The sequence below is a fragment of the Phyllostomus hastatus genome, unplaced genomic scaffold (genome assembly GCF_019186645.2).
Source record: "Phyllostomus hastatus isolate PE091 unplaced genomic scaffold, TTU_PhHast_1.1 phas_contig_283, whole genome shotgun sequence".
NCBI lineage: Eukaryota > Metazoa > Chordata > Mammalia > Chiroptera > Phyllostomidae > Phyllostomus > Phyllostomus hastatus.
The window spans coordinates 5,402,955-5,430,632 of record NW_025333833.1 but is presented as its reverse complement, the minus strand read 5'-3'; the positions used below and the strand labels follow the sequence as shown (position 1 = coordinate 5,430,632).

Genomic DNA, 27,678 nt, shown 5'->3' with positions numbered 1-27,678 from the left:
CGAACCTAGGACGGGGTGGGGGACCCCTGGAGCACTGGGGTGGGTCCATTCAGTAAGAGTGTTTCATCTGCACCCCCACCCCAGGTCTGTTCGGTGACAACCTCCCTGGCAGCTGTGTCACACGGCCATCCCAAAAGGCAAAGATGAAGTTACCAAGCGTAATATGTAACTTCCTTGTGTCTGCAGGGGAGGGCGGGAAGGAGGAGGGGTGCTGAGCAAGGAACAGCCTGACCAAGCAGCGCATCTTGCACCACTATTTTTAAGTATACATTTTAGACCGACTAGAATAAATAGGAAATTTTCGCAATATGAAATCTGAATGAGATTTTTTTTTGTCTTTCGAAGTTGAACTCAAGGAGAAAAGCTCATCTGATCTTCACCATGAGTGAAAATCACTGATAAAACTCTAGATGCAAAAAAAGGACCTAAAGCTTCTTACTCATCTTGAATCTTTATAGGATTTCATTTTCGGCTGTGCTGTTAAATACCCCTGGGGCTCCCTAGGGTTCTGTCTTCGGCATCCTCCTTTTCTGTTCTACCCTCATTCACACCTACAACTTCTAGAACTTTCTGTGCACTGATGACTCACAATTTTTTAAAAAATCTCCAACCCAAACTGCTCTTCTTCCCAGGCCCCATACTCCAATAATGTGCTGGCTGTCTCAGCTGGCTGTTTCCGAGGCATAATAAACTCTGTGAAGAGAATCTGGTTTTGGCTTACTGACACCTGTTCCTCTCCCCACCTTTTTTTTCTTGTCAAGGCAGCGCCACCTTTTTTCTCTCGTCAAGGCAGCGCCTCGTGTCCCTAGCTGGAATGCTGTTCGCCAAACCCTCCTGATTTCACTGTTAAACTCCCAACCCCATCCTCTTCTCTCAACGCCCACTGCCAGGGATCTGTTTCAGGTCCTCAGCGTTCATCTAAGCTACTACAACCCCTTTAAATTAGCTTCTTTGCCATCATTTCTTCCCTCTTTCCAGCCCCTGCCCTTGCTTCCTAAATGTCAGCCCAAAGAATGAATCCTATCTGTGTAACAATGTCCAATGGCCCTCAAATGCCCGAAGGGGAAAGCCACACTCTTCCTGCCAGGGCTGCAGCCTCACTTTCCATGACTCTTCCCGCCCCTTTCCCCCTCGGCTCCCCCAGGTCCTCCGCATTCCAGGTATTCCGACCATTACCCGCGTGCCATACACGTTCAGGTCTTGCTGTCTGTTTGTCGGCACACTGTTCTATTTATGGTGCCTTTTATTATTGCTTTTCTTTAAATCCTTACTTTTTAAAGTACATTTTACTTTAAAGCAAACTCCTATCCTTTCTAGAAGATCTAGCTCAAATATCACTGTCTCGGTGAAGCTCTCCTCTTCTCCACAGAGCAGAGATTCCCTCCTCTGCATTTACCTCTCTACTAGAATCCCGTTCATGCTGTGTCGTGGTGTCCCTTACATGTCTTCCCATCACGCCACCTGCATGTATGCAGCGTGCAGGCACAGACCAGGCACCATACACATGTTTGGTGAGAGAATAAACTGATTCCTAATAAAGGCAGGCTCTAAACTGCAATGTCTGTGAAAGGATGCACATGAACTGCTTCCAGGGGTTGCCTCTGGGGAGGAAAACTGAGAGCTGGGGTCAGCACTGGGAGACTTCTTTTTCACTGAATAGCCTATTTTGTTTTTTAAAATTACATACCATGTACACACGGCAGCTAGTTAAATAAGTGAATGCAACTGAGCTTTACTAATAAAGTGTTAATTAATTTCAAAAACCTTTATTCATTAGAATACCCTTAACAATATTTTTTAATCTTTTCTTGTTCATAGCCCCTGCACCCAGGGGAAATATCTGCAGATACCATTCAGTCATTCAAACAATTACTCAGTGATTATTAGGTTCCAGAGGCATAAGGATAGAGCAGACATTTGAGACTCAAGGAGTTCACATGCAAGTAGCAAGAATGAATATGTATCCACATAAAAGCTTCTCCAATAGCAACTATAAACTCAACCTCATCTTCCAGAGACTGCCTTTTGGGTTGCAAGCGGCAAGAATGGCAGCCCAGCAAGGAAGTACCCTTTGGCACTGTGACCATGACGTCATGCAGGCATCAGATAAAAGTAAAACCAGACAGCAAAGTGTAGGCCAGGCTTTGGCTAAGCGACAGTGATTAAGGAAGAGCTGTAACTTAATGGTGCCAGAATTCTCCAAAATGATTTTGAATAAGTGGCAGTATTATGTAATAAAGCAGAAAAAATGGGTGTGAGTAATTGAATACTTTATACAGAAATTACTGATAAAAACATTCCCACGCTGTGCCTTCTCTTTCTAAAGAATAATAAGCTCTTATTTTAGCAATTACATAAGATATAACATTTATGGCAGCTGAGGATGAAAAGCAATCTGTTTTGTTGCAACCCTGTTAAAAGCTGAAGTGACAAGTATTAATATGTGTTGTTAACGTCATGTACTTTCAGTCAAATATTGCTATCATAGAATAAGACATAACTAAGGTAATGGCATTTGTTACATCCATAACATCTTTTCACCTGGAGATCTCAAAGCATGTGCAAGCACTCATTAATTCCCAACATCCCGGTCAGATACATCAGAGCAGAAAACCAGGGCACGGAGACGCGAACTGCTCAGAGTGAATAAAAAACCAGTGACAGATCTGGGAAAAGATCGTCCTGGTTCTAGCCACTGACTTGGAGTTATACATGAACCGTTTCTTTTCTTAAAAGGGTCTGCCACAGTTGTTCATCTTTGACGTTAAATAACAAATGATTAAGTACAGTTCAATTAATGTAAAATGAGTTTAAAAAAATGAAGACATTGAACTGGGCTGATTCTGTTTCAAGAAGGACTGACGTCCTATTTGTTAGAACAGAGAAAATTGAGAAAATTGAGAAAAAAACCATCATTACATTTTAGGGTTGGAAGGGCCTATGATTGTATATTCCCACACACTGTTCTACTTTTCTATGGACTAAGCTACGTCCAATACTTTTTTTTACTCCTCAATCTCCCCTGAAATGCAGCTGTTTTAATGAACAGAACAAATGTATTACTGAACATCAATGAAATAACTAAAACCATAATTAGACACTCGGCACAGCGTATTACAAGTAATCATTATATTGAATAGTTATATAGCAACAGAACCCTCTACATTCTACAGGGAATTGAAGACTATAATAAACCCATATATCACAGCACACTTAATGATTATCATAGAAAATTACCACACAAAAAGGAAAATTTAAATGTTAACAACAACACAAAATTCATAGCACTCTTTAGATTTTTAAGATCCCTATATGACCTTATTATAATAAGGCTACTAATTAAAATGCTACTAATTCCTGATATTACTTTTGATTTATTTTAGAACAAGAATCATTAGTTCCAAGCAGACTTTGGTAAGATTTGTAAACCTTTTTTTTTTCTTTTAAATTCAATGGAGCCCTGATTTATTACATGCTGGATTTCGATCCGCAAAACAAAAGGTTTTTCTCCCTAAACGCCTACCTGCGCATTGGTTTGCCTTCCATGCACCATGAAAAGTCCCCTTGACCACACTCTGAAGCCGAACCTAAAGCAACAGAAAAGCAGTAACTTAATAAAAACTACTTCTGATCTTTCCGGTAACGATCTCTATACAATCATTTCGTTCAGTGACAACAGCGTGTCCTCTTCTTTCACAGGCCTTTGGCAGACGCACGACCGTGCCCTTAACCTGTTACCTTCAGGGTGCCTATCCTCACTCTGGAAGCTAAGCCGGTTCTAAGTGAAGGTGAGGGGAGGGGCGCTCCACAGTCCCGATTGCTAGGGTGCTGTCTCTCTTCGAAAAGTGCTTGGAGACATTCAACTCTGACCTCGCCGTCAAGTGTACCCACAGAGCACTCGCCAGATACCCGCGGCGGTACTAACACGACAAGCATGAACAGGGGATGGGCTGGTTTAAAACAGATCTGAAAGCAATGAACTTGTCCAGAAGTGACAGAGGCATGGTGGGCATTTTGCCCTTAAAAACAAACAACTCCGCTTCCGTCTGCCGGGGCAGCTTGGCTCTTTACCAGCACTTGCCTGTCCCCGAAACAATGTCCACCACCCCCTTGGCAAGCACTCGCTAGGGACCCAGGGTTAAATGGGACGCGTCTCCCGAATTCCAGCCCCTGGCCGGAGAAGCTGTCCAGAGAAGCCCAAAGTCCCCAGACAGGACCGCCCAGCGCTTCCCCAGGCTCCCGGGTAGGGCTGTCAGCCAACCACAGCGCAGTCTGGTGCCCCTGCGAGGCCCGGCAGCAGCCCCAGCCCCAGCCCCGAGCCCCAACAGTCCCTCTTCTGCGTCCCTAACAGGCGGAGGGCGAAGCTCGGCCCTAGCTCCACCCGGCGACTTGGCAACTCGGGACCACAGATTCGCCAAGCGAGCCGGGACGCTCTCCACCGTCTCTCCTCTAGGGCGCCTAACTCACCGGCTCTGACACTTTTCCTTTGCCGCAGCCTCCCCGGCCTCCTCCACCCGCCGTCTGGTCTGCGCTCCCCCCTCTGCTGCCGCTAGTGCCAGTCCGCTGCCGCTCCTCAAGCTATTTCCTTCGGGTCCCTCGCCCAATGTTCAGCAACCGGAAGTGGTCCTGATTCTAAAGCGTTCCTCCTGGAATGCACTTACTCCGCCAAGAGGTTCCGGCGCGGCTCAGGCAGTAGCTGTTCCCTTTGCTGGAAATTTGCATAACCTGTTGCACTGCCGGAGTTCGCGTCCAGTTCCTTTTATCCCGAGAGCCACCTCTTCTTGGCTTTGCTGCTGAACTGGCACTATTTGAATACTGTAGCCTTCTCATTTCTTCCTTGTTGTCCCCAGTAGATGGCAATAGAAAGATGACTATTAGTCACAGAAAGCTAGGAATTTTGATACATTTGTAGCAGGTCAGTCTCCTCTTGGCACACTCTCGTTCCTAAATGTGGGTTGAATGATTGATGGGCGCGTGCATACATGGAGTCGACATATATTTATCGTGCAAACTGCTGAGGACACACAACCAAACCAGAAACGTACCCGACCATCCTGCTTTCCCTCACTTTAGCTTTCAAGACCCCAAAGTTTCATTCAGGATCCTAAGGTTATGTCAGCTTGCCCTTCCACTTAGTATCGACCACCAGACACTTAACGGAACACTTTTGTGAGCTTACTTTAGCATTGGGGTGGGGTGTGGGGAGCGCCTTTCAACTTGTCCTTTGCCGGATTTCCCCACAGCACATAGCCAGCTGGTTTTTAGTATATATTTAAAAACATACAAGTGATAAGTTAGGGGATACATTTTCAGTAGTATCAGTGAAAGACTGTTGCTGGTTTCCTAATAACTATCCTAGGCTAAGAATGAACTTAACCAGATTTTCCTTAGCTGTTCCACACGTGGGATCTACGAAGGTTTGTCCACTTGGTTTTGAAACGGGAAGACTCTTTTGATAATTAGCTTGTAGTGGGGAGTGCATGGCCTTCAGGTCCAGACACCTAGTTTCAAATCCTAGTCCTGGGACTGGCTAGCTTTGTGTTCTTGGTCAGATTTCTTCATCTCTTAAACATTATGTAAAAGGGAAATAATACCTTTTCTATAAAATTGTTTTGAGAAGTAAATTATAATGAGAATCACGGTAGGAAATCCAGAAAAAGACCCAGGGACATGGAAATTTAGTATGTGGTAAACGTGATATCTCAAATCTGGGGACTATCTGGGCTGTTGCATAAATGGTGCTGATATAAATGTGGAAAAAGATAAAGTTGGATCCATTCCATATAAGAAGTTGGACTCCTTTGCAGTCTCAGCAAAGGCCTCTGAAGACTCTGATGGAAGCTCTGAAGCTGGATGACCCTTCAGAGTTGTCCTTGTTGGGGTGAAGGAGTGGGATCTTTATACTCCACGATAACCAAACCCATCAGAAGTCTAAATGCAAATACCGAAACATAAAAATAGTACAAGATGGATGGGAGACATAAATGAATTAATTTATTAAGAGCCAACTTCCAGCCTTGTCTGGCATAGCTCAGTGGATTGAGTGCGGGCTGGGAACCAAAGTGTCCCAGGTTCGATTCCCAGCCAGGGTACATTCCTGGGTTGCAGGCCATAACCCCCAGCAACCACACACTGATGTTTCTCTCTCTCTCCCTATCTCCCTCCCTTCCCTCTCTAAAAAATAAATATAAATAAATAAAATCTTAAAAAAAAAAGAGTCAACTTCCCTGATGATGACTCAAAAAGAAGCTGAACTAAAGTCAGGCTATCTGCTGGCCAGTTTCCACCTCCCCCACCCCGGTTATACTGTCACAACTTGGTTTTTCATCAGATAACATCATCCACGGAAAGTGTTTACAGGGTCATGAGCAGAGGGCTTTAGAAAGTTCTATCCCTGATTCATACAGCCTGTAAGTGAATAAGGGGAGGGTCAGTCATCTCATTTGGAAAGTCACTGGGGATGAAAAGGAGAAAAAACAAAGGTAAGGTGCAATACATAGAGAGATCAGCAGGGATTTTTAGGAACGTCGCACTGACTCAAAGAAGATCGGCTTGCCCACGGCTCCTTGATATTCACATCTTCCCTGTTAATAACATCAGGAAGAATCAGAAGACAGCCAGTGGCTGGCAGGGCCCCTCCCCACAGTCCTCCAAGCAGGACTGAGGTGCTCTGCCTTCAGCGAACTATATTCTGGTGGGAGGAAACACTCTAGTGGGTACAACGTATCAGGTTTAGAGAAATGTAGAAGAAATATGGGTGGGTTGTTGCTAAGCTTATTTGGTGCTATTTAATGAAACAGATTGATAAAATGGCTATTTAACACTAAGCAGGAAAAGCTAAGGATTTCCTAGGGAACAAATACAAAGGTTCTCCTCTTCTGCAACCGGAGGGCAGGAAAAGCTGAGGAACAGGTCCAGGACTTAATTATAGAGCAGCAGAGCCTCATTAAGTTTAGTTCTCAAGATTAAGTTCTCATCATTGGCAAGTCTGCTATGCCAAGGTCAGGGTGCTAGTTGGGAAAGAGTGACCTTTACATATGGGATGGAAATGTCTGGCTGAGTACACACAGGGTATTCAGAATACAAGGTTGAATAAGGGAGACTTAATCTGGAAGCACTCTCCTGGGATACAGGATTTGACCACCTGACAAGGATCTCAGTGGGTGGTGCAAAGGTGCCGCCAGAATGGCTTCATAAGCATGAAGAGTCACGGCCCATGTGAAATGAAGTAAAGATGCCAGGCTTGCCACGGAAGGCAGTGGAACAAGAGATTAAAGAATTCAAAAAAGTGAGCAAGCTAGAGTTCTACAAGGCAATCCTGGAAAATCTGCAAGATGGTTATATTCCATGGGAGGGACCAGAGGATACATTAAAGTAATTAGGAAGACGCTAGTGGAAGGAATACTCAGAATTGCTGATGAGTTCAGGAGTGGCTGCCCTCTGTGGAGCATGTTGATGGGAGGAGACACCGACAGAGATCTGGGCTCACTGATTGCAATGGGGATATGAAGTATGCAGATAGCTTCCTTATTTCCTTCTGATACTTTAAGAGAACATTGATGCGGACCCCAGCCCACAGGGTCCATGTGTTGTGGCCGGTGCGACAAACAAATTCACATGGACTAGGGCAGTCCAGTGGAGAAAAAGGGACAGCATGACCACTCTCTAAGTGAGAGAGAGAGGGCCCTGACCCCTGCCTGGACAGGTTTGTATTGTTTTTCTGGGTACATTACATCGAGGATGGTCCTCATTTACTATGCACAGTTTCGCCGTAGGTGATTACCTTTTACAGATAACAAAGGAAAGAATGTTGCTAATTACTTCAAAGAGAAAAATGTTGCAGATCGATGGGAAAAGTGTTTGAGCTGATTATACTCCATACTTGGGAGGTTTAGCACAGACTTTAGGGGGCCATTTTAAAGATATGCAGTAAGCATTTGCTGCCTCAATCCAGGGTGAGGGAGTTTTAGCAGAAGTAAGTCTCAGAGAAGCCTAGGTACAATGCAGGCCTGATTCCCCACAGGAGAACCTATCTGTGGGCATGGGTCCTGTGTGCCTACCCACTCCCCACTGGATTTTCCAAGTGGGGGCTGAGCTACATTTCCCACGCCACACAGAACAGTTCCCTATAGAACATATTGAAGGCGAAGTAGCTAAAATGTCTTCCCCTTCACCAACTTCAGTAGGAAATGAGTGCTTAGTAAAGCAAATGTGTTGTATGGTGACTGCAGGACCAACCTAGAAGATGACAAAGCTTCTAGACTACAGTTCTTGTCTGCTGTGGACCTGGAGAAGGAATTTCTTGCATATCTGCTAGGAAGGACTCCTTGTGGTAGATGCATAACTGGAGTCTAGCAGCAATAGTTTGCAGAAGCCTCTCACGCATGCTGCATTTCAGGGAAAAGCTGTAGACTCAGATGCCATATCTGCACTGTGCTCCCACCACCTGACTCAACCCTTGTAAAGGAGTTCCTGATATATTTCCACCCACCGATGAGATTTGCCCCATCCAATCAGAAGTGTGCAGCTATATCCTCATTTGCATTTATACTGACCAGTCAGAGTAGCTCCATAATGGCCAATCGAGATGCATGATGCTGACCCATCAGGATAGTGCTATTTGGGCCAATCAGATTGTGCAATTTTGATTCTGTATTTGTATAAAGATGGATCAATCAGGAAACCAGGCTGGAACTTTATATAAATTGGCCTGACCTTTTGATTTCTGCAGGAGGCTATGTCTCTCTGACAAGGGGTCAGGTTTCCCAGGTCTGTAAACTGTTTACCTGAATGAAGTTTCTTCTTTTAACCACAGCCCAGACTGGGGACTCCTGTTGGCATTTGATTGTGGCAGCACCCTGTGTTGACAGTGTAATGTCAAACTCTAAAATTTTGACTACCAAAACTTATTTGAATAAGAAAATTTTAATAATTACAGTTTAAAAATTTTCGAATTCTTTTTTTTTAAGATTTTATTCATTTATTTTTAGAGAGGGAAGGGAGGGAGAAAGAGAGAGAGAGAGAGAGAGAGAGAAAGAGAAACATCAATGTGTGGTTGCTGAGGGTCGTGGCCTGCAACCCAGGCATGTGCCCTGACTGGGAATCGAACCTGTGATGCTTTGGTTCGCAGCCCGCACTCAATCCACTGAGCTACGCCAGCCAGGGCTTGAATTCTTTTATTTTGGAAATTCAGATGAATGGTAGTAATATTTTGCTTGTTTTTTAGGCCAAATGTTCATTTGAAAGCGAGGCTAATCAGCCTTCAGCTCAAATGTTCTGAACTCCTCTAAAATATATAAGGATTTTCTTGCACAAATGGTAAAGGAATGTTTTCCTTCACCGTTGCTCTTCAGTTAAAAAACAAACAAACAAACAAACACAACTCTCTGACTTCACTCTGATCCATGTGAACATTTATGCAATTTCTGGGTAAGCTTGGCCCTTCTCTGCTGGTTTCTTTTGCGACCCCTGTCCCACCCCTATCCCTACCCCCCTTTTAAAAAGTCATCTGTTTTGGCTCTTAAATTCCTGAATCAAGAGAGTGAGTTTCCGAGTTCCTTCCACTCCTGCTGTTGCTGGCACTTGTGAGGTTTCAGGAAATGCTACTTGTTGGTGACAGTGACCATAAACCACGGACAAAAATGTCTAATGCACTAGAAAATTAAGCTGACCATTATAATTACAAGCTCTAGCAGTTTTTAGAATGCATCCTTATATTTCTGGAAAATTCTTCCATTTAGAGGCTGAAGATAAGACTAAGATGGGACAGCTACCAATACTCCCTTATTTTTAAATTTTATTATTTAAAAAAAGATTTTACTTATTTTTAGAAAATGGGAAGAGGAGGGAGAAAGAAAGGGAGAGAAACATGAACGTGCGGTTGCAGCTCTCGTGCTGGGTCCTGGAGACCTGGCTGGCCGCCCCGCCCAGGCATGTGCCCTGACTGGGAATTGAACTGGTGACCCTTTGATTTGCAGGCCCCCTGCTCCATCCACTGAGCAGCCCCAACCCAGGGCTAAATTTTATTTTTAAAATTGTAAAACAAATATACTACATATTACAGGAAACGCACAAGATAAGGAAAAAACCCTCACACCATCTTGCACAACACAGAGATGCTAATCATTTCGATTTTAACCAAACAGTTTCACCCAACCTCGCGTTCCTGCACTTTGCAATTTTGACCTGCGCGCACAGCCTGGAGCAACGCTCTTGGGGCGGTGCTACGGCGCCGGGTGCGTCGTCGCCGTGGTGACCGCAGAAGCCCAGAGTCTCGGCAGCTGCGAGGGCTCGTCCCAGAGTCGAGGCAAGGTGGGCGTGGGGTGAATGGGCATCCCAACCTGGCTGCTCGGGCGGGGACTGGAAGGGAGGGACTCTGCCTGTGCCTGGAGCTGGGCGTAGCGGGTCTCGCCAAGTGGGCAGTCTCAGGGTTTCCGGTAGGTCTTCGCGGGATTCAGGCCGCAAGGCGAACTCTGTCGCCGCGTCCGCTGGACCTTTTGGGTGGTGCGGCTGGGCTCCTGCTCTGCATAGTCTTCCCCAGGCTTCCCCTTTGTTTAACCCTAGGGGCCCAGGTCCGCCTTTGGGTACCCTCTCCCGGAGCTGCGGCTTAAAATTCTCAAGAGACTGCGTTTTAAAGAAGGCAATTGGCTTAAAAGATCCTTAAGATCTGTTCCTCTATTACAACTTCATGCTGCCTTGACTGCCTCTTCGGCCTTTGTTTCTGGTACTCTTGTAACCCGCGTCGTCCTTCTCGTCTCCTTTTAAGATGCCTACTCTTCAATGCTGAAGGGTCACCTCTTCTGGAAAGCCTATCCGGGACCTCCCAACTCTGAGTCCACTTTAGATGTCCACGCTCTACTCTCAAAGCACCCCTTGCTTATCTCCATACATAGTGCTTTTATCCCATATAGCACTCTGGCATTACTCATTTACTTTGGCTTTCCCAAGACTGTAAAGGCCAGTGGGGTAGGGGCCGTGACCTATGTGATTTTCTATCATTAGTGCCTTAGCAGCCTCAAAAGAGTTCATGTGAACTTGATAGTTCAAAGGAAAACTTAGTAGATGGTTTTCCCACATTAATTCAGTAAGGCAGAGCAGGTGCTGTTCTTACTTGACTAATGAGGATAGTGAATTTAGCAAAGTCACCTAATTAATAAATATCAGAATCAGAACCAAAGCGTGGGCCTTCCGACTCACAGTCCATAGGCCGTTCTGTCTTCCTAGTCCAGCCCTCCCTCTCCTCTCACTCATGCTCTCTGTGAACTTGTCGTTACAGGTAGTGGGGTGGCAGTTTCCCTTCATGTTCCACTTTTCATGGGCGAAGAAAGTGTAACTCATTTTTGTTGTGACAGATCTCATTTCTCCCATGAGTGCTCAATTATTTTGATTATTAGGGGAAAAAATAATGGAAATACTCCATCGGATTTAGCTCAGCCTGTGCCTAAGGTTTAGTTTCTCTTCTACACAAGTGTTTAGGGTCTCAGGTAACTTCTCCAATCCTCTCTTTCAGAGGGTGATCCGTGGTTCTCAAAGTGTAGTCTGAGAGGTCCCTGGGGATCCCTAACACATTTTCATGGAATCCACCAGTCAAATGATCTTCCTGTTCTTAGAGGAAGAGTGTCTTTGCACTAATTTTCTCACACGTTACCGTGGTTTCCCAGAGGCTACAGGAGGTGATATCACAGCATCCCGTGACATCACAGTAAATGCAGGAGCAGATAGGAACATCATCTGTCTTCTAATACATGAGACATGAAAGAGATTCGCAAAAATGTAAAATAATGCTTCTCGTCAGTATTTTTTGTAAAACATATTTTACATGAGCTATATTTTTTTGTTAACACATAATTGTTTTAAGATGAATTAATACCTTAAAAATTTCTCAGGTCTAACTTCTAATATGGTAAATATCGATAGACCTAACCCACATCAACAAGACAGTTTTTTAGGACTGTAAAGAGCCCTCAGATCAGAGAGTCTGAGAACTGCCACTCTAACTAGGCTAGTTCTGTGTTGATTTGGAAATTAAGCTCCACTTCAGGGCATACCAAAGGTAGTGTTGAGTGTTCTGGCCTGAGTCAGGTTTGCAGATTTGATCTAGCTTATCTCCAGATCTCTGAGTTAACCTGGGTTCGCACTGAGCGCTAGATGCAGAATCACCTGTGTGTAATCAAGTGTTTGGTGTGGAAGACCTGACAGTTATTTACTCAAGACTCTACACAGGAAGACTGTGTATTAAAAAAAAAAGAAAAGAAGAAATGATAGCATTGACATATTTTTCTTTTGCATCATGGGTGCTTTTGCCGGAGGGTTGATGATGGTTCGATGATGATGATGATAGGTTCTGTTTACCGAGTGCTCGCCACGTGCTTGGTCCAGGTGTATTCATTCTAGAGCGGAATCGAGAAACGTTTTAGGAAGAAGGTAGGTCAATAGCTTGGCCTAAATAGGATTTGGCTGGTAAGAATGGAGGAGATAAAAAGCTATTCTAGGCCTAGTAGCAGGCGTGTGTGTGTGTGTGTGTGTGTGTGTGTGTGTGTTGAGAGGGTGGAGAGTTGGATGCCAGGAACTCAAAAAGATGATTGACTTCCTTAGTACTGTATTTATTCGGTAAAATGAAGGAAACATAAGATTTAGACCAAATCTTATGGTGGAGTCATGGCTGATTGGCTAACTCAACTCACATTCCTAACCCCATATACCTTGCTTGTTTTCCTTACAGAGACAGGAAGAAACTTGCTTTTTTTTTTTCTTTTGTTTCTCTTAAATATAAAGGCACTTGTCCAATAAATCTGGTCTTTGAGATATAATTGGAAGTTTGTTGGGCCTTGGTAGGAAAGATTTTGATTTGCTTTCCTCTTAAAGGGGCTGAACAACACTAGTATCCTTTGGGGGATTCCCCTTTCTTCCTGCCATGAATATAGGCACGATGCCAGGAATTATGACAGCCATCTTGTCACCATGAGGCAATGCCATGATAATGAAAGTCTCACACACTATGATCGAATACAGAAATAGAAAGAGCTTGGATTTATATTTTTGAGCCACTGAGTCATCTTCACCTTTAAATTTCTTATGTGAGAAAATAATCTACTTTAAATTCAGTCTTATTATTTATTATTTGCAACCAAAGGATTCCTAACTTCAACAGCTTGGAAGTCTTACACACATTTAATGAAGGTAGGGATTAATGTAGGGCTATAGTAAAAAGAGATGCTATTCTAACTAGAGTTCCCTTCATTCTGAATGACCACATCTTGCCCATTCCTTGTGTCCCAGCTTAAATGCCATGTTCTTTACTAAGTGTATGATTCCCTTTATTCCGTTTTCTGCATCTTCCGACCCCACCCCTGGGAACACTGTCCAGAATTGTGTTCAGTCTTGGTGTTTCTTCTACTTCTTCTAGAAATAGTGTTACTGAATTTGTATTCCTAAAAAGCATATTTTAATTTTAATGGCTTTGAACATCAGAAAATATGTCTTGGTGTATATAATCTTTTGAATTTATGTTTTTAGTTAATATTACATTGCTAAGATTCATTCATATTGTGCGCCTTGGTGGTTTCCGCTGTGTACCAAATTACCCCGAGACTCAGTAGTTTCAAATAGCGCACACTTGACATCTCGTAGTTTCTCTGCGTCAGGATCCAGGACCAGACCTCTAGCTTCAGGGTCTCTCGCGAGACTTCAGTCAGAGTGTCGTGTGGGGCCACCGTTATCTCAGGGTTCAGCTGGGGTGGGTCTGCTTGCAAGTTCACTCAGTGGTTGTCAGTGAATTTAAGTCCCTCTCGTGCTGCTGGACGAGGGCCTCAGTGTCTTATTGGCTGGTGGTCAGAGATTGCCCCGTTTCTTGAGAGGCAGCCCTCTCTCCATCATAGCACGTGAGAAGCGCCAGGGAGAGAATACCGGTAAGACAGAAGTCACAGTCTGTTGTAAGTGGCTTCTGGGAGTGACATGCCATCACCTTGGAAGAAAGTCACCGTGTCTAGCCTTCGTGATGAGAGGAGGACACAAAGTTGTGAATGCCAGGGTGCAGGGCGAGGGGCTTTTGGAGCCTGTCAGAGCTGCCTAGCACATGATCTGCACGTGGGATTTATTCACTTTCACTAGTCTACGGGATCCCGTGTAAATGTGCTGGGGTTGACACTCCAGTTAATGGGCCTTGTCGTTTCTCCCCACCCAGGATTTTTGCCGTGTGAACAGCGATGCTGTGGGCATTCTCCCATGTATGAGGGGACCATGCCCCTCCTCTCTGAATGGTTCCCAGTTTTGTATGTGTTGTGCCAGGGTGGGCAGCGGTAAGACTTCCTGGATGAGGTCGAGCTGGAATTAATCTCGTCCCTTCTAAATTTCCACAGCACTTCATCTCCTGTGATCCTTACCACCTGTCACCTTGTATTGCACTTATTTTACATGTGTCGCCTTTTCTCCCTTGAAAAAGTAAGTTGTTGAGGACAGGAAAGAAATTTGGTTCTTCTCGGTAATCTGCATGATCCCTACCCCTCACTTAGTCTACAGTATTAGTGAACTCTCAGGAAGCGTTAGCGAGTGACTGAATTCTGCCTAAACATCAGCACCTCATTTTTTCAGATCTTAATAATCTGGCTCCAGTGGTCCAGCTGTGTTTCTTACTTCTCCCCAGTAGGGACTCGTGTTTAGGCAGGTGAGTCTCTCTAGTGTTCTCTTTCCATCTTTTCCCAGTGAATCTAGCCCACGTTGCTCTCTTCTTCCTATTGAATCTACTATTTCTATCCCATAGTTCTCATTTTAGTGTATATTCAGGCAGTGTGTTGACTGCATCCGCTGCTGGCAGGTGCACAATACTCTCCTTAATGGAATGGATGAAGTGTTTTACTTTATAACTATTTTCAGCCAGTTAAGAATTGTCACCCCATCTATATTGTCAGTGCGCTGACTGAATAAATAAATCAGTTCCAATTTGTCTTGAGTAGATTTCTATTACTTTTTTTTTTGTCTCAGGTAATTGCAGAGTTAATGGAGTCAGAGGGACCCCCAGACTCGGAGAGTTCAGAAAAATCAGTATTTTTATCCCAGCAAGGAGAAGGAGTTGAAGAAGGAGAAGAGGAGGAGGAGGAGGAAGAGGAGGACGAGGAGGAGGAGCCAGAGGAAGCAGGCCTGGGGAACCCCCTCTTACGGCCTGCTCTCACGGGGGATGTGGAAGGGCTGCGGGAGGTGTTCGAGGACCCCGAGCACCCTCACCACCACCAGGCCATGCAGCTCCTCCTGGAGGAAGACATCGTCGGGAGGAATCTGTTGTATGCAGCGTGCATGGCCGGGCAAAGCGATGTGATCAGAGCTCTGGCAAAATACGGTGTGAATCTGAATGAAAAAACCGCCAGAGGTATTCCGTCTTTTTTCTCTCATGTGCGTCACTTAGGACTAGCTAAAGACGTAGGTATTATCTTTAAAGTTGGATAAACTGGGTGTGCCTTCTTTATATTGTGCATATATTATAAGAATGTATACATACATATATATATGAATGAATGTGTGTGTGTATATGTCGACACAGTAGAGTGTAACAGTTAAAAACACAGGCTTCACTATTTGCTGTGTGACTTGGGCAAGTTCCCTAGTGATTTTTTGTCTCTGTTTCTTCATCTGCAAAATGGGGATAATTATTGTATTTTCCTCATAGGGTGTGATGAGGATTAAATAAGATAAATGTAAGTATCTCATACTCTGCAGCACATAGTAAGCTGGTAAATGGTAAATGCTCAATAATAATATTGCGCGATGAGTCTTGAAGACGGTGGTGGTCCATCGGACCTGGCTGTCCCCCGCCCCCCTTTCTGTTTGTCAGGTTATACCCTCCTACACTGCGCCGCCGCCTGGGGCCGTCTGGAAACTTTGAAGGCGCTCGTGGAGTTGGATGTTGACATAGAAGCTCTGAACTTCCGCGGGGAGAGGGCTCGCGATGTTGCCGCTCGGTATTCCCAGACCGAGTGCGTCGAGTTCCTGGACTGGGCAGGTGAGGACACACGCAAGGCGTCAGCAGACCGAGTGGCTCCCCCGCGCGCTTTTCCGTGTGTATGTCGTGCGTCCATCAAAGGTCAAAAAGCCATGTGCCCTTTTGAGTTGTACTGACGTTTTGCGTATGTCATTCTCCAGGGCTTTGGAAATGCCCTGGAAGGATTTCAGGAAGATACACTTTTGTGACTGTGCATGCGTACATTGGTTGAAAAGTGAGTAAAGGTGACGTTCACGGCATTCTTTTGGTCAAGTGACTCGCGGTCGTGTTCATAGCAGGCGTTTATTAAATGCTCACGGAGCACTGTTGTGTGTACAACTGGCGGTTCCTGCCCTGTGGGCGGGTGTTCGGCGGGGGATGGTAAGCCATAGGCACACGTTAAGTAAGGGCCGCAGAAAGACTCCGATGAAAGGTTACAATCAGCACAGCAGGTCATATCTGCTGTGAAGTGATCGGAGGCTTGACGTCGGAGCTGTTGGAGTTGGTCTGGGCCTTGGAGAACGCGACGGTGGGATGATATAAAGCACCCCGCGCAACGCTGGGTGTGCGGTCAGCCCTTGAAAACTGCTGCTGCTGTCATCACTGCCAGATGGCTCCCTTCAATATGGGGTTCAGGTTTCCACTTCGTTTCTGTAGTCATTGGGAGCTGGTGAAATTTTTAGGTAGCAGAGAAAGAGGATGAAAGTGATATTTAGGAAGCTTCATCCTGGTGGCAGTAATCACTTGCTTACCAGTGAAAGGAGAAGGGACTGGACAATTAGAAATAAGGAAATTGAGGGAAGGAAGCACATTGGGAAGAAAAAGGTGAATTAGACTTTGCAGACCGTTTCGTAGGTAATTTTCCTCTTGTACTAAATGTTTTCTAGAAGCATTATTTCTGTCAGTGCCTTCAATTTTATAATTAGCTCTGTAAATAAAAAGAAAACAAATTACAAAGAATTTAATGGACCTCCCACTTGAGTAATATATTGTATTATAGGTGAAATTCACATTGTATAATTTAAAAGCCATTTTTGCTTAGAAAACACAATCCAAGGACAAATTTTGCTGTGACTTTTCTGAACAGAAACAGTTTGGGGCTTATGGGTACAGAGTCTCTTTGGTTTCCCCTCTCCAATATCCATCTGTTTCAGTTAGGGTCCTTACATTCTTGGGGAGATTATACCTAACATTTCCCAGTGATGGAGATAAAAGGAGATGGGAATACTATAAACTAGTGTTCTATTTCCAGATTAGTGATAGAATTGTAAGGATTGGAGCTTCAAGTGAGTGTAGCTCTGGAGTGTCGGAAACCCAAACTACTCAGCATAAACTTGAACGTGTGTTGAATTCAGACTTCCAAGTACAGAAACCTTTTCCCTTCCGTGTTCTGGTGATGAGAGTAGGAGGCACCTGGAGAGGTTTTGGGAGCTGGGGACTCTGCACCCCAAAGAGCCCTCCATACTGCTGAAAATTCCACTCTTAGAGATACATGTCTTTAGGTTTTCAAGGTTTGGACACCATTCAAAGAAAAATGTATCATTGTCCTCTGGGCAGCAGTTAGCTGACAGCTCAGAACTCTGAAGGCATGGAACAGGCATTTGTGGAAATGGGGTAGGGTTGTGCTGCGAAAGAGTGGAAGGAAGGAGGGGAACCTGGAAAGTGGGACCATAAATAAACTTAATGATCCATAATAAACTGTGACAGGTGCTATTCTTTGCCATTCCTTGTAAAGGCTGTAGAGTTATCTATTTGTTTGAAGGATTGTTTAAAAAAAAATTTTAACAGTATGTTATAGATCTGGGATTTTCATATACTTCATATATTTCGGGGATTTTTCATGTTTTTAATCAAATCTTCTGTCCTAGCCTCAGATCAGTCACCCAGCTTTTGTTGGATGACATGGTAACCATACTTGAAAAAAAAAGTTGAGGTGGCTGAGCAACAAACTCCAAAATTAAAAAGAAATGTTGATACTCAATTAATCATTTATCATACTAAAACCAGAAAAGTTATATATATATATATATATATATATATATACACATTTTTTTAAAACCTAATTTTCAGATTCTGTTCTTTTTTTTTTAGATTTTATTTATTTATTTTCAGAGAGGGAAGGGAGGGAGAAAGAGAGAGAAACATCAATGTGCGGTTGCTGGGGGCCGTGGCCTGCAACCCAGGCATGTACCCTGACTGGGAATCGAACCTGCAATACTTTGGTTTGCAGCCCGCGCTCAATCCACTGAGCTACGCCAGCCAGGGATGAAAAGTTATATTTTAAACATTGATCTATTCTTTAATATTTCTGCACTATTTTAGCAAAGGGCATCTGAGATGGGAAATGAAGTCTTCTTGTGGCCATAAGATTTGCTCAGGAAAGTAAGAAAAATCACAAATATTATTTAAATCAGAGATTTATTAAAACACTGAAGATTCTGTTCTATGGATTGGTTAATGATTAGTAATGTAGTACATTAAAAAGATTGAAATACTTAAATTTGAAGTAGTGATAGTGTACAGTCTTTTTCCCAGTACTTTGGTAAGTTTGGATATTTTTTTTTTAAATTCTCACTTGAGGATATATTTATTAATTTGAGAGAGAGAGGAAGGAGGTGTGGGAGAGAGGGAAATATTGATGCAAGAGAGAAACATCAATCGGTTGCCTCCTGAGTGTACTCTGAGAGGGAATCAACCCCACAACCTAGGTATGTGTCCTGGCTGGGGATTGAACCCATAACCTTTTGGTGTACGGGGCGACACTCCAACCAGCTGAGCCACCTGGCCAGGGCAAGTGTGGATGTCTTTTTTAGCTGAATAGAAATAACTTTCCAACCCAGACTTTGGAAAATTTCAGTAAAGAACGTAGCAAAAAAAAAAAAAAAATTACAAAGGCTCACAAAAAAACATTTTTAACCTTATATGAGTTCTCTCAATGGAATTCTTGTGTGGTCTCCACGTTGGGTTGAGGTACATTCTCACATGGATGTTTATGGTGCCCTCTCGCTCCTCGCCCATCCTTCCTCTTTGTTTTCCGGTGCTTGGCGGTCTTCGCCGTGGGACGCTGGGATGCCTGATTCAGGTACTCTGTCATCACTGATGTTGTGGCCAACAGTTTGCAGAGTAATTGGTCAATGTCATTGATGGACTGGCTTTCTGGTTCATTACCTGCTGTATCTAAGGAGACTTGTTTTTTCTGCTAAAAGGGGGAAAAGCAGATTATATTATAGGTGTTTTTTTTTCTTACTGTAGTTCAAATTAAGTTTTCTGGATATCCATACTTAAACTTCAAACACTACACATTATTTATTTATACAAGAGAAAGATTACTACAGAAAACAGGTACAAGGGCAGAAGAAATGCTCTTTTGTGTACTTCCTGTGAAGATTACAATAAGTATTATCACCGTCAACAAACATTTAAAAAGTGCTTTTTTTTATAGCTAGAACATTCATCTAGGAGAAAGTATTTGAATATTAGCAAAATAGATCCCTTTACTAAACATCCTCAAGGCATGATCCATAAAACCATAGTCATTTTAGAGCAATCCGATTATTGTAAAGGTCAGTGCGCTTTTGAGATGGCCTCAAAATATGGTGTTGTTGGCAAAGCGGGGAATTAGTTCAAGAGTGCCATTCCCTAGAAAGTTATCCTAAGGTGAGATGTTAGTTTACAGTTCATTTAGAAAATACATGCCAGCCTTTATATACTTAGCTTTCTTGGATCTGGAAGGGGCCTAACAGATACCTTGTTCTCGACCCTTCATTTTATGAGTGAAGCAGTTGAGAAATACCCAATGACTTACTGGTGGGCCCAGACAGATAATTTCATTTCCTGTGCTCTCTACTCACTGTGGCCCACTCCTTTCTTCACGTGTTTTGAAGCTTGAAATAGAGGGGTTGGACTAGATCGTTTGAAGGGCCTTCTAGTTTGGTACACGTTTGCTGAGCACCTACTATGTGCAAGACGCTGTGCTGAGATAGGGGGGCGGTGAGTGGCAGGGGCCGGGCGAGGTTACAAAGAGGAATAAGACGTGGTACTTTCCCTCAGAGAAGCTGGTAATCTTATGTCTTAAACTCCAAACTTCCATAACTGTCTCTACTTGCATCACCAATTTACCTTTTTCTTGTGTTTCTTCCATTTCATCCACAGGTAATGAACCGATAAAGCAGCCAGAATTAAAAAGATAGCTTGTGCTAAAATACACATGAGATATAAAAAGCCTTGAAATATGTCCTTATTGGCAAAATTGCAGCCTAGTTTGTTGATAGGGTGAGGCACACAGTGAGACGGAGAAGGCTGAACTCTCAGATAAGGCATTTCTTCTGGAAAAATCTCCCATCCAACCTTGGCCCAGATAGTCCCATCACAAATGCAGAGACTTTCCTGTAATAAGCAGATAACCAACAGAGGAAAGATTGGGGAGAGTTCTTGAAGGGACATCTTCCTGTCTCATTGGGACAAAAAAGGTCCAGAGCCAAAAATGTAGTTGGAGACAGAGTAGGGATGTCCTGAGCGTTAGTTAACACATGCTCCGAGTGTGGTCTTTGTAGTTGGCAGGTACACACACCACTGATCATTGTTACATATTCAGTCACAGTGATTCAGGGAGAGGCCGTGACATCATAACCGCACTGGAACTAACAGGTGTCACCCAGCCAGTCAGTCACCTTGGGTTTCTTGGGGAAACTTTTTCTTGCTTTTTTTATCAGGATTATTTGAGCGTTTTCAATTTTAGGAAAAACAAAGGCCTCACTAATATCTTGCTGGCTAATACACTGTAATCATATTCATGAAATTTCATGGAAGCAATGAACCCAAACCCTTCAAACCCTTCTGTAGCGTGGCTGTTTTACATCTACTCTAAAAATATCTGTAGCGATACCATTTCACACAACCTACAACCTGCTTCTGTTTTTTGGTTATTTTCCTTTTTTTTTTCCACTCTGAAATATCCTTCCTTTCAAATAGTTAGGCAAGAAAAGTTCTGTCCCCTTTTAACCTCTGTCCCCTCGGTGGCAGTGCAGTGCTACCAGGCTGGGGGTGAGGGGTGGGGAATTGGGCACGGGACGTGAAAAAAAATGTAAGGCGGTGAGGGGGTGTGGTATACAATCAAAAGGTGAGCCAGAGGCCCTGCCCTCAAGTATCTTACAATCTAGGGTAGAAGCAAAAAAACATAATAAAAATTCCAACATGCTGTAGACTAACAACATGAGAGCTAAATCAGATCATAATCATGCAACAGCGGGCAGAGCAATGAGTTTCACTTGGTGGAATTAGGGGTTTCACAGAAGTGTGTTTAAGTAAGCTTTGAGGAGTGAGTAGAATTTTGGTAGGTGGACAAGGCATCTTAGATTGAAGAAACATAATCAGCAAAGAACCTCGGTGTAAATATCCATGTGACAAATATTTATCAAGCACCTCCTGTGTGCTCAGTACTGTTCCGGGAGCTCAGAACGCACATGCAGCTAGGCACGAGACAAAATATGTCCATGGAGCTTCCCTCCGAGTGGGGAGACAGAGAAAACAGTATCTCAGTGTATGTGTCTATGGAGCGCTCTGGAGAGAAATAAAGCAGCGTGGTAAAGGGATTCTGAAGTGGCCAGCAGGAGAAGGAACGAGTGTGCTGTGATGTTATGGAAGGCCCCTGGGAAGGCCTCTCTGAGCAGGGGGTGCTCGGGCAGAGACCCGAGGAACCGAAGGAGCGGGCCGTGCCGACATCTGGGGCGGGGGGGAGAAGACACACGTGATGGGGGGACTCTGTGGGTGCACACTGGAAGGGTTACAGCTGGGCAGAGAGCTGGGGCTGCACGGAGCTTGGCGGGCCCCGTGTTTTCTTCAGTAACCAGCATGGAATCTCATTCAGGGTTCCAGGGGGGAAGGCCTGGCATAGTAATGTATTGAGCACTTTACTGGGCTCCAGACACTGTGCCTGGATACTGGCACGCCTTAGACAACGTTTAGCTGCACCCTTCGGATGAGCCCATGAGGACTGTGCCTTGTTACTTACACGGTGCGGAAGGGGAGACTGCCATGAGAGGGGCGAAGGAATCGCAGTGGTCTGAGTGTTCGTGTCCCTAGAACCTCGCATGTGGAAACCCTAATACCCAGTACGCTGGTATTAAGAAGTGGGGCCTTCGGGAGGTAATTAGGACATGTGGGTGGGGCCCTCGTGAAGGGGATTAGTGTTCTTTTAAAAGGAAAATGATTCAGATGTCAGTACCTGGAAGTGAGGTGCGGCTATGACAAATACATGAGAATGGGGAAGAGGCTTTGGACTCGGTAATGGGCGGATGGGAGAATTTTGAGGTGCATGATGCAGAAAGGCTTGAGTAGGCTGTTGGTGAGAAACGTGGACATTGACGATGCCGCACAATTCTGGGGACCTGATGGACGCCCCAGGGCGCTGTGCAGGTTGAGTGTCATCCTTCCTGAGGTTCAGGGAAAGCAGCACAGACAAAACCTCCCCGCAGTCACTGTGAAGCTCCGGACTTGCCTTGGTACAGTGCACTCGAGCAAATTCATCATCTTACTGTACACTTTACTGCCCTGTTCTCCAGATGCAAGGCTGGCTCTGAAAAGATACATTATAAAGGTCTCTACCACTGTCACAGATGCAGAAAAGGGACCGGGGAGATTCCTTAAAGAAGACAAGGTACTACGGCGTGATCCCCACTTGTCCTAAAGTCTCCTGAGACTTTTGCCTCGTATCTTTCCTTTCCTTTCCGCACTAACACTCCAGAGGTGGGGGGCGGTCCTTCCTGCCCTGTCCTTCCTGCCCTGTCCTCCCTCCCCTTCCTTCCCTCCTCCTCTTCCTTCCCTCCTTCCTTCCTTAATAAACTGCTCAGAATAGATAGACTAATAAAACTCAATGAAATAACACTAAAGAGTGGCAGAGAGATGTACTAAGTATCTCACCCAACAACATGAATGAAGCTTGGGAAAGCAGTGTTCAGCCAAAGAAAATGAGCCAAAGACTACCTAGATTTTTACAGAGCTCAAAAGCAAGCACCATGAAACTGTATTGTTTGGGGATGCCTACCCATGAGGTAAAACTATTTTAAACAGGAAGTAAAGGTATGAGCGCAGACTGTGGTCGCCTCGTGGAGGTGGGCGGGGGATGGAGTCGGGGAAGGTCCAGAGGTAGGGTTCATAGTACCAGAGGCAATCCACCTGGGTCTGTTGTTGATTAGAAGGATCCACTGATGCTCATTATTCCGCTTCAAAACTTAGATGTACATCATTTCTTTCAGTGTCTATGTATATATGCATTACATGCTTTTAAGATATCAAGTTTAACATAACGAGAAAAAGGCACACCAATATAAAGATGGCTCATTGAAAGCCAGCCTGCCATATTTGGTAGCTCGCATGCACGTGGACTGGTTTATTGCTTCGGATGTACACGCACACAAAAGATGCACTCGAGGTATCAGGGATGTGTTTTGGTTTTAGAGTATTTCCTGCACTTCTCTGCAGGATGTCCCGTGAACTTCCCTTACAACCTTCTAATGAAAGAGAATTCGGTGTTGCTCAAGTGTTGATGTCACCGAGTCAGGGAATGTGATCAGTTACACACTTCACTTCTGGTCCGTAAAACGCTTTACAAAGTCCCTTGTGAAACAAAACGCAGGCAACATTAAAGACCTGGAGACATGCAGTGGTAGCCACCGTCTTAGTAGTGCTCGGGGGCCACATGTGTCTTAACGGTGGCTGTGTCAGACAAGGCTGTGTCAGACAACGTGGGTGCAGAATATCATCCCACGCAGGCCTGTCAGACCGTTCTGGTTTAGAGAGACTACAGAGTTTTGTTTTTCGGTAGACCAGTGGAAAGTACATTTTCTGTTTCTGTCTCTAGAATACCATCCTCGGCACCTGCCGCGTGAAAAATGAGTGGTTGGAAACCCATCTGGAAGCTTCGATCAGTGAGCTTGTGGAGCAGAGACAACAGTTAGAAGACATCGTGACTCCTATCTTCATAAAAATGGCTACGCCACGTGAGTTGTGGATAAAACGTGGTTTGAATGTCAGAAAAGATGAATGTTGGTTCCGTGTTGTTAGTCTGAGATACTCTGACTTGTAACAGTCTTCAGTAAGTAGTTACAAGTGCTGACTGAAATGAACTGAAAGCAGCCAGTAAATGAACAAGACAGACAGACAAGAACTCACAGACAGACAGCAGGATGGTGGTTGCCAGCGGGAAAGTGGGGCCGGGGGAGGATGAAGAGGGTGGGAGGGATCGGATAGATGGCGACAGAAGGGGACTTTTGGGGGGTAGCGCACAATGCAGTATACAGGCGACATATTACAGAATTGTACACTTGAAACCTATACAATTTTATTAACTAATGTCATCGCCATACATTTAGTAAGAGCTCAATTGTAAAAAGTGGCTTACTTTTTGTTTTATATTGCAAGGCAATTAAAGGTGATTCTGAATATCTGCTTCCTCGCAGGCCAAGTGAGAAGCGCGAAATCTGTAACCTAAGCCTCGGCCAAGGCCACACCTTCTACTGCGCATGCGTTTCCTAGAAAGCCACACTTTCCTCCGGTGTTTGTAAAGGCGAACCTATTCATGACAATGGAAGCCGAGAAAACAGAGGTGGGGTTTTATAAAAACATTGAAGTATGAAATCGCATGGGCCCTGTTTGTGCTCCCTTTGCCGGCGTGCTCACGTCCAGACCGCCCGGCCTCCACGCTGCTCCCCGCACCCCGCCCCGCACGCGGTCAGCCCCCCCCCCCCATGGGGGTCCCCGTGGCTCCTTCCGGTCAGCGCGCGGCCGTGAGACACAAACACCGCGTGGGAACTTCAGAAGCTGGTTAGAGAGTCTCGTAACTTTCTGTACAGTTGGGACAGGAAATTTCCATCCCATTGAGGAATTCTACGGAAAACGACGCAGTGGCTGCGTCCGGGGAAATCTGTCCTCTCTCTCCCAGAAGGAAAGCTGCGGGGTGGCCCGCTGGAGCAAGGAAGCACAAAGGACAGTTTGGATCAGGGTCCCCTGTCCACACGACTGTTACTTTTTACGTCCAGATTAACATTTACCTGTGAGGTGGGGTACGGTTTCTTAGTGAACCTCTGGTCTCAAACCTCTCCCTGTCTTTGAATTAGTAAACGGAAATCTGTTCAGTTTTAGACTTAGACTTCCTCTGTTCTCCAGGGTTGGTGATGCAGGCAGGCATTAGAACTGGCCTCCAGGTCGTTTTCCCTTCTGTTTTGTTTGATGTTTTCTAGGTTTTAAATATCATTGCTGGTTTCATATTAGTGATTCGGAATAGTCTTTTTCTGTTTGTTTGTTTTTTCTAGTTTATCTAAAAGCCCTTGATCTACTACACTGTGGCTTTCTGGAAATGTTTTATAGAAAGAAAAAAAAAATTTTAAACATATTTACTGTATTTGTTTTTCTTATGACTTTCTCTTTTCCTGCCCAGAAAGCTAGTTGTCATTGAAGGGGGGAAGGGAAGGAAACCAGCAATTCAACCAGTTCCATCTCAACCACGGTTTTGGGGTAACACTTTTACATTTGTCTTACAAATTTTAAAGTTTTGACTTTTTTTTATGTATGAGCAATTCAGTTGCTGTAAGCAAAAGAACAGGGTGGTGACTCCCACCCGCCTCTGCCGCAGACCCCGCGGGTGTCTGGGGAGTGGTCCCAGGGAGATCGGTGTCTGCTGCCTTCTCGTACCGCTGTGGGTCGGAGAAGTCCATTACCTTCAAGCACTTAAACCATGCGGGGAAAGGCCAGGTGCCATTTTTGTCGTTTGTACTCCAATTCTGCATTCTCTGAGCCTTGACCTTGATATGCAGTTACTTTCTAGGCAGGTGGTCTTCGTGATTAGGAAGGATTCCGAGTCTCACTTCAGAGTGCTCGGAGAGACAGAGGCCCTCATGGAGACACCTGCTGCAAACTCCGCCTCTCCCTCCCTTACTCACCTTTCAGGCATTGCTTGCAAACCTTGTGGAGCTTTTGATTCATTTGCTAGTGCTGACTTCTTGAAGTTCTTCATATGGGCACCTTTATGTCCTGATAGTTCTGTTACCTTCTTACAAACTGCTTTTCTAACTCTTTCACCAGCTGCTGTGGTCTGAGTATTTTTGTTATCCCCCAGATTTACATGTTAAAATGTAACGCCCAATGCAATAGTACTAGGAGGTGGGGGCTTTGGAAGGTGGGTAGGTCATGAGGGTGGAGCCCTTATGTGTGGGTTTAGGTTCTTACAAAAGAGGCCCTAGTCCTGGCCAGGTGGCTCAGCTGCTTGGAGTGTCATTCCCATACACCAAAAGGTTGTGGGTTCGAATCTGGGTCAGGGCAGTGGGTTCGATTCGTGGTCCGGGCATGTGCGAGAGGCAACTGATTGGCGTCTCTCACATCAATGTTGCTCTCTCCCTTCCTCTTTCTCTAAAATCAGTAACATATCCTTAGGTGAGGATTTGAAAAAAAGGCCCCAGGTAGCTCCCTTGCCCCTTGCACCACGTGAGGTGACAAACAGAAGACAGCTGTCCAGGAAGCAGGCTCTCAGCAGACACCGGGTCTACCAGCACCACGACCTTGGACTTCCTCACCTCCAGAACTGTAAGAAATAAACGATTTTTGCTTATACAGTACCTGGTTTATCTTATTTTTTGTATAGCAGCCTGAACAGACGAAGACACCACCTCTTCTTCGTCATCTTGCCTCCGGCTCGACTTCCCAAAAGTCAGTCCTGTCTTACGGTTTTATGTGTCGATTCTACCTCAACGAAGCTGGGGGAACAGTCAGCCCTGACCTTGGCGAAGTAGCTGGTGCGCTCCCCCGCACGACCTTCTCTCTGTCTCACGTCAGGGAGAAGGGCTCCCCCTCCTGGGGGCACCATGGTGCTGATGGCCTCGTCCCGTGCTCCATGTCCTTTTTCTCCTGTCCGTATACCCATGTGACTTGTGAGCTTTTTGCGAGTAGGGACTTTGTCTTGCTTTTCTTCATACCAGAGGGCCAGTAGATAAATGAGTTAGTAAATAATAGTCGAATGAATTCTCTTTGGGTGCTACCTTATTCACAGATCTCACTGGACTCCATTAACTTACAGAGCTTGTTCACCTTATAAAAATGACTCCTGGACCCCTATTCTGCATATCCTGCTCGTGCCAGCGCCCCACTCCACTCCCATTCCCCCCAGCAGATGAGCCACACACACCCCCTGTGCCATGACTGTGTGTCTTGTTTCTTCTCTGACCTTCGTCATGGACGCTGGGTTACTGTTGAAGCCTCTGATCCTGGGGATTACCAGTTCTCCCTTCAAGAATTCCATTGATGTGAGGGTCTGAATACACATATGTATCCATCAATCTATACCTTCAGTATGTTTTAAGGCATATACTGCTTCTGACTTATTGTTGCATTGAATTATAGATATCTGCAGAGGGCAGTTAAAACGCCTGCATGTTTTGATTTGAGCTGTTAAACAGGAAGTTGTGTGAACACTTATAGAGTAATTACTATTTTAAGTGCATAGTGTAAGTTCAAGTACATTACTTGAGAGTTGGTCAAGGAGAGGCTAAATTCAGTGTTTTAACTTCTGTGGTGTTACAGTGGCATCGGAGACATTTGTATTTCATTGATTGGAAAGATGGGACAAAATAAAGGGGGGAGCTTGAGAGGACATCATTAGGAAAACACCTACTGACCGCTATCACTCTCATTTAGTAAAAGACATTTTATTGTAACACCGG

General features: G+C 44.8%; 3 protein-coding genes across 5 annotated transcripts in view; 1 reads left to right on the top strand and 2 right to left on the bottom strand.

Annotated features, from left to right (window-relative positions):
• KLHL20 (kelch like family member 20) overlaps nucleotides 1-4,602 on the bottom strand; it is a 37,510-nt gene extending 32,908 nt beyond the window's left edge. The window contains exons 1-2 of the mRNA XM_045838753.1: nucleotides 4,468-4,602; nucleotides 3,524-3,587 (exon numbers count right to left, since the gene is read on the bottom strand). Of these exons, the coding sequence (XP_045694709.1) occupies nucleotides 3,524-3,546 (23 nt within the window). The 5' untranslated portion in view covers nucleotides 3,547-3,587; nucleotides 4,468-4,602. The remainder of the gene's footprint in view (nucleotides 1-3,523; nucleotides 3,588-4,467) is intronic.
• Nucleotides 4,603-10,228: 5,626 nt separating this feature from the next.
• Nucleotides 10,229-26,531, top strand: ANKRD45 (ankyrin repeat domain 45). 3 transcript variants are annotated; one of them, XR_006785619.1, is made up of 7 exons: nucleotides 10,229-10,311; nucleotides 14,980-15,361; nucleotides 15,824-15,991; nucleotides 22,531-22,625; nucleotides 23,829-23,967; nucleotides 24,427-24,572; nucleotides 26,396-26,531. XR_006785619.1 is itself a non-coding variant. In XM_045838643.1 (6 exons), exons 2-6 carry the CDS (start codon nucleotides 14,995-14,997, stop codon nucleotides 24,456-24,458), a joined length of 801 nt encoding a protein of 266 aa, XP_045694599.1. In that variant the 5' UTR covers nucleotides 10,229-10,311; nucleotides 14,980-14,994; the 3' UTR covers nucleotides 24,459-24,688. The 3 variants fall into 3 exon arrangements, 2 of the variants coding, with proteins under 2 accessions (XP_045694599.1, XP_045694600.1); XM_045838643.1 differs by lacking the exon at nucleotides 26,396-26,531 and having other exon boundaries at nucleotides 24,427-24,688; XM_045838644.1 differs by lacking the exons at nucleotides 10,229-10,311; nucleotides 26,396-26,531 and adding an exon at nucleotides 10,380-10,436 and having other exon boundaries at nucleotides 24,427-24,688.
• On the bottom strand, nucleotides 18,903-20,413 carry TEX50 (testis expressed 50). The gene is made up of 2 exons (XM_045838593.1): nucleotides 20,090-20,413; nucleotides 18,903-19,169 (listed from the first exon to the last, which is right to left on the bottom strand). The coding sequence occupies exons 1-2, from the start codon at nucleotides 20,411-20,413 to the stop codon at nucleotides 18,903-18,905; spliced, it is 591 nt and encodes a 196-aa protein (XP_045694549.1).
• Nucleotides 26,532-27,678: the final 1,147 nt, after the last annotated feature.

Coding starts and splice junctions, on each gene's coding strand:
- ANKRD45 (XM_045838643.1), top strand. CDS start 14,995: ATGGAGTCAGAGGGACCCCCAGACTCGGAGAGTTCAGAAAAATCAGTA. Junction 15,362..15,823: donor GAATGAAAAAACCGCCAGAG/GTATTCCGTCTT, acceptor TCTGTTTGTCAG/GTTATACCCTCCTACACTGC. Junction 22,626..23,828: donor GATTCCTTAAAGAAGACAAG/GTACTACGGCGT, acceptor TTCTGTCTCTAG/AATACCATCCTCGGCACCTG.
- TEX50 (XM_045838593.1), bottom strand. CDS start 20,413: ATGTCCCTTCAAGAACTCTCCCCAATCTTTCCTCTGTTGGTTATCTGC. Junction 19,170..20,089: donor GGAAGAAACACAAGAAAAAG/GTAAATTGGTGA, acceptor TCCCCCTTTTAG/CAGAAAAAACAAGTCTCCTT.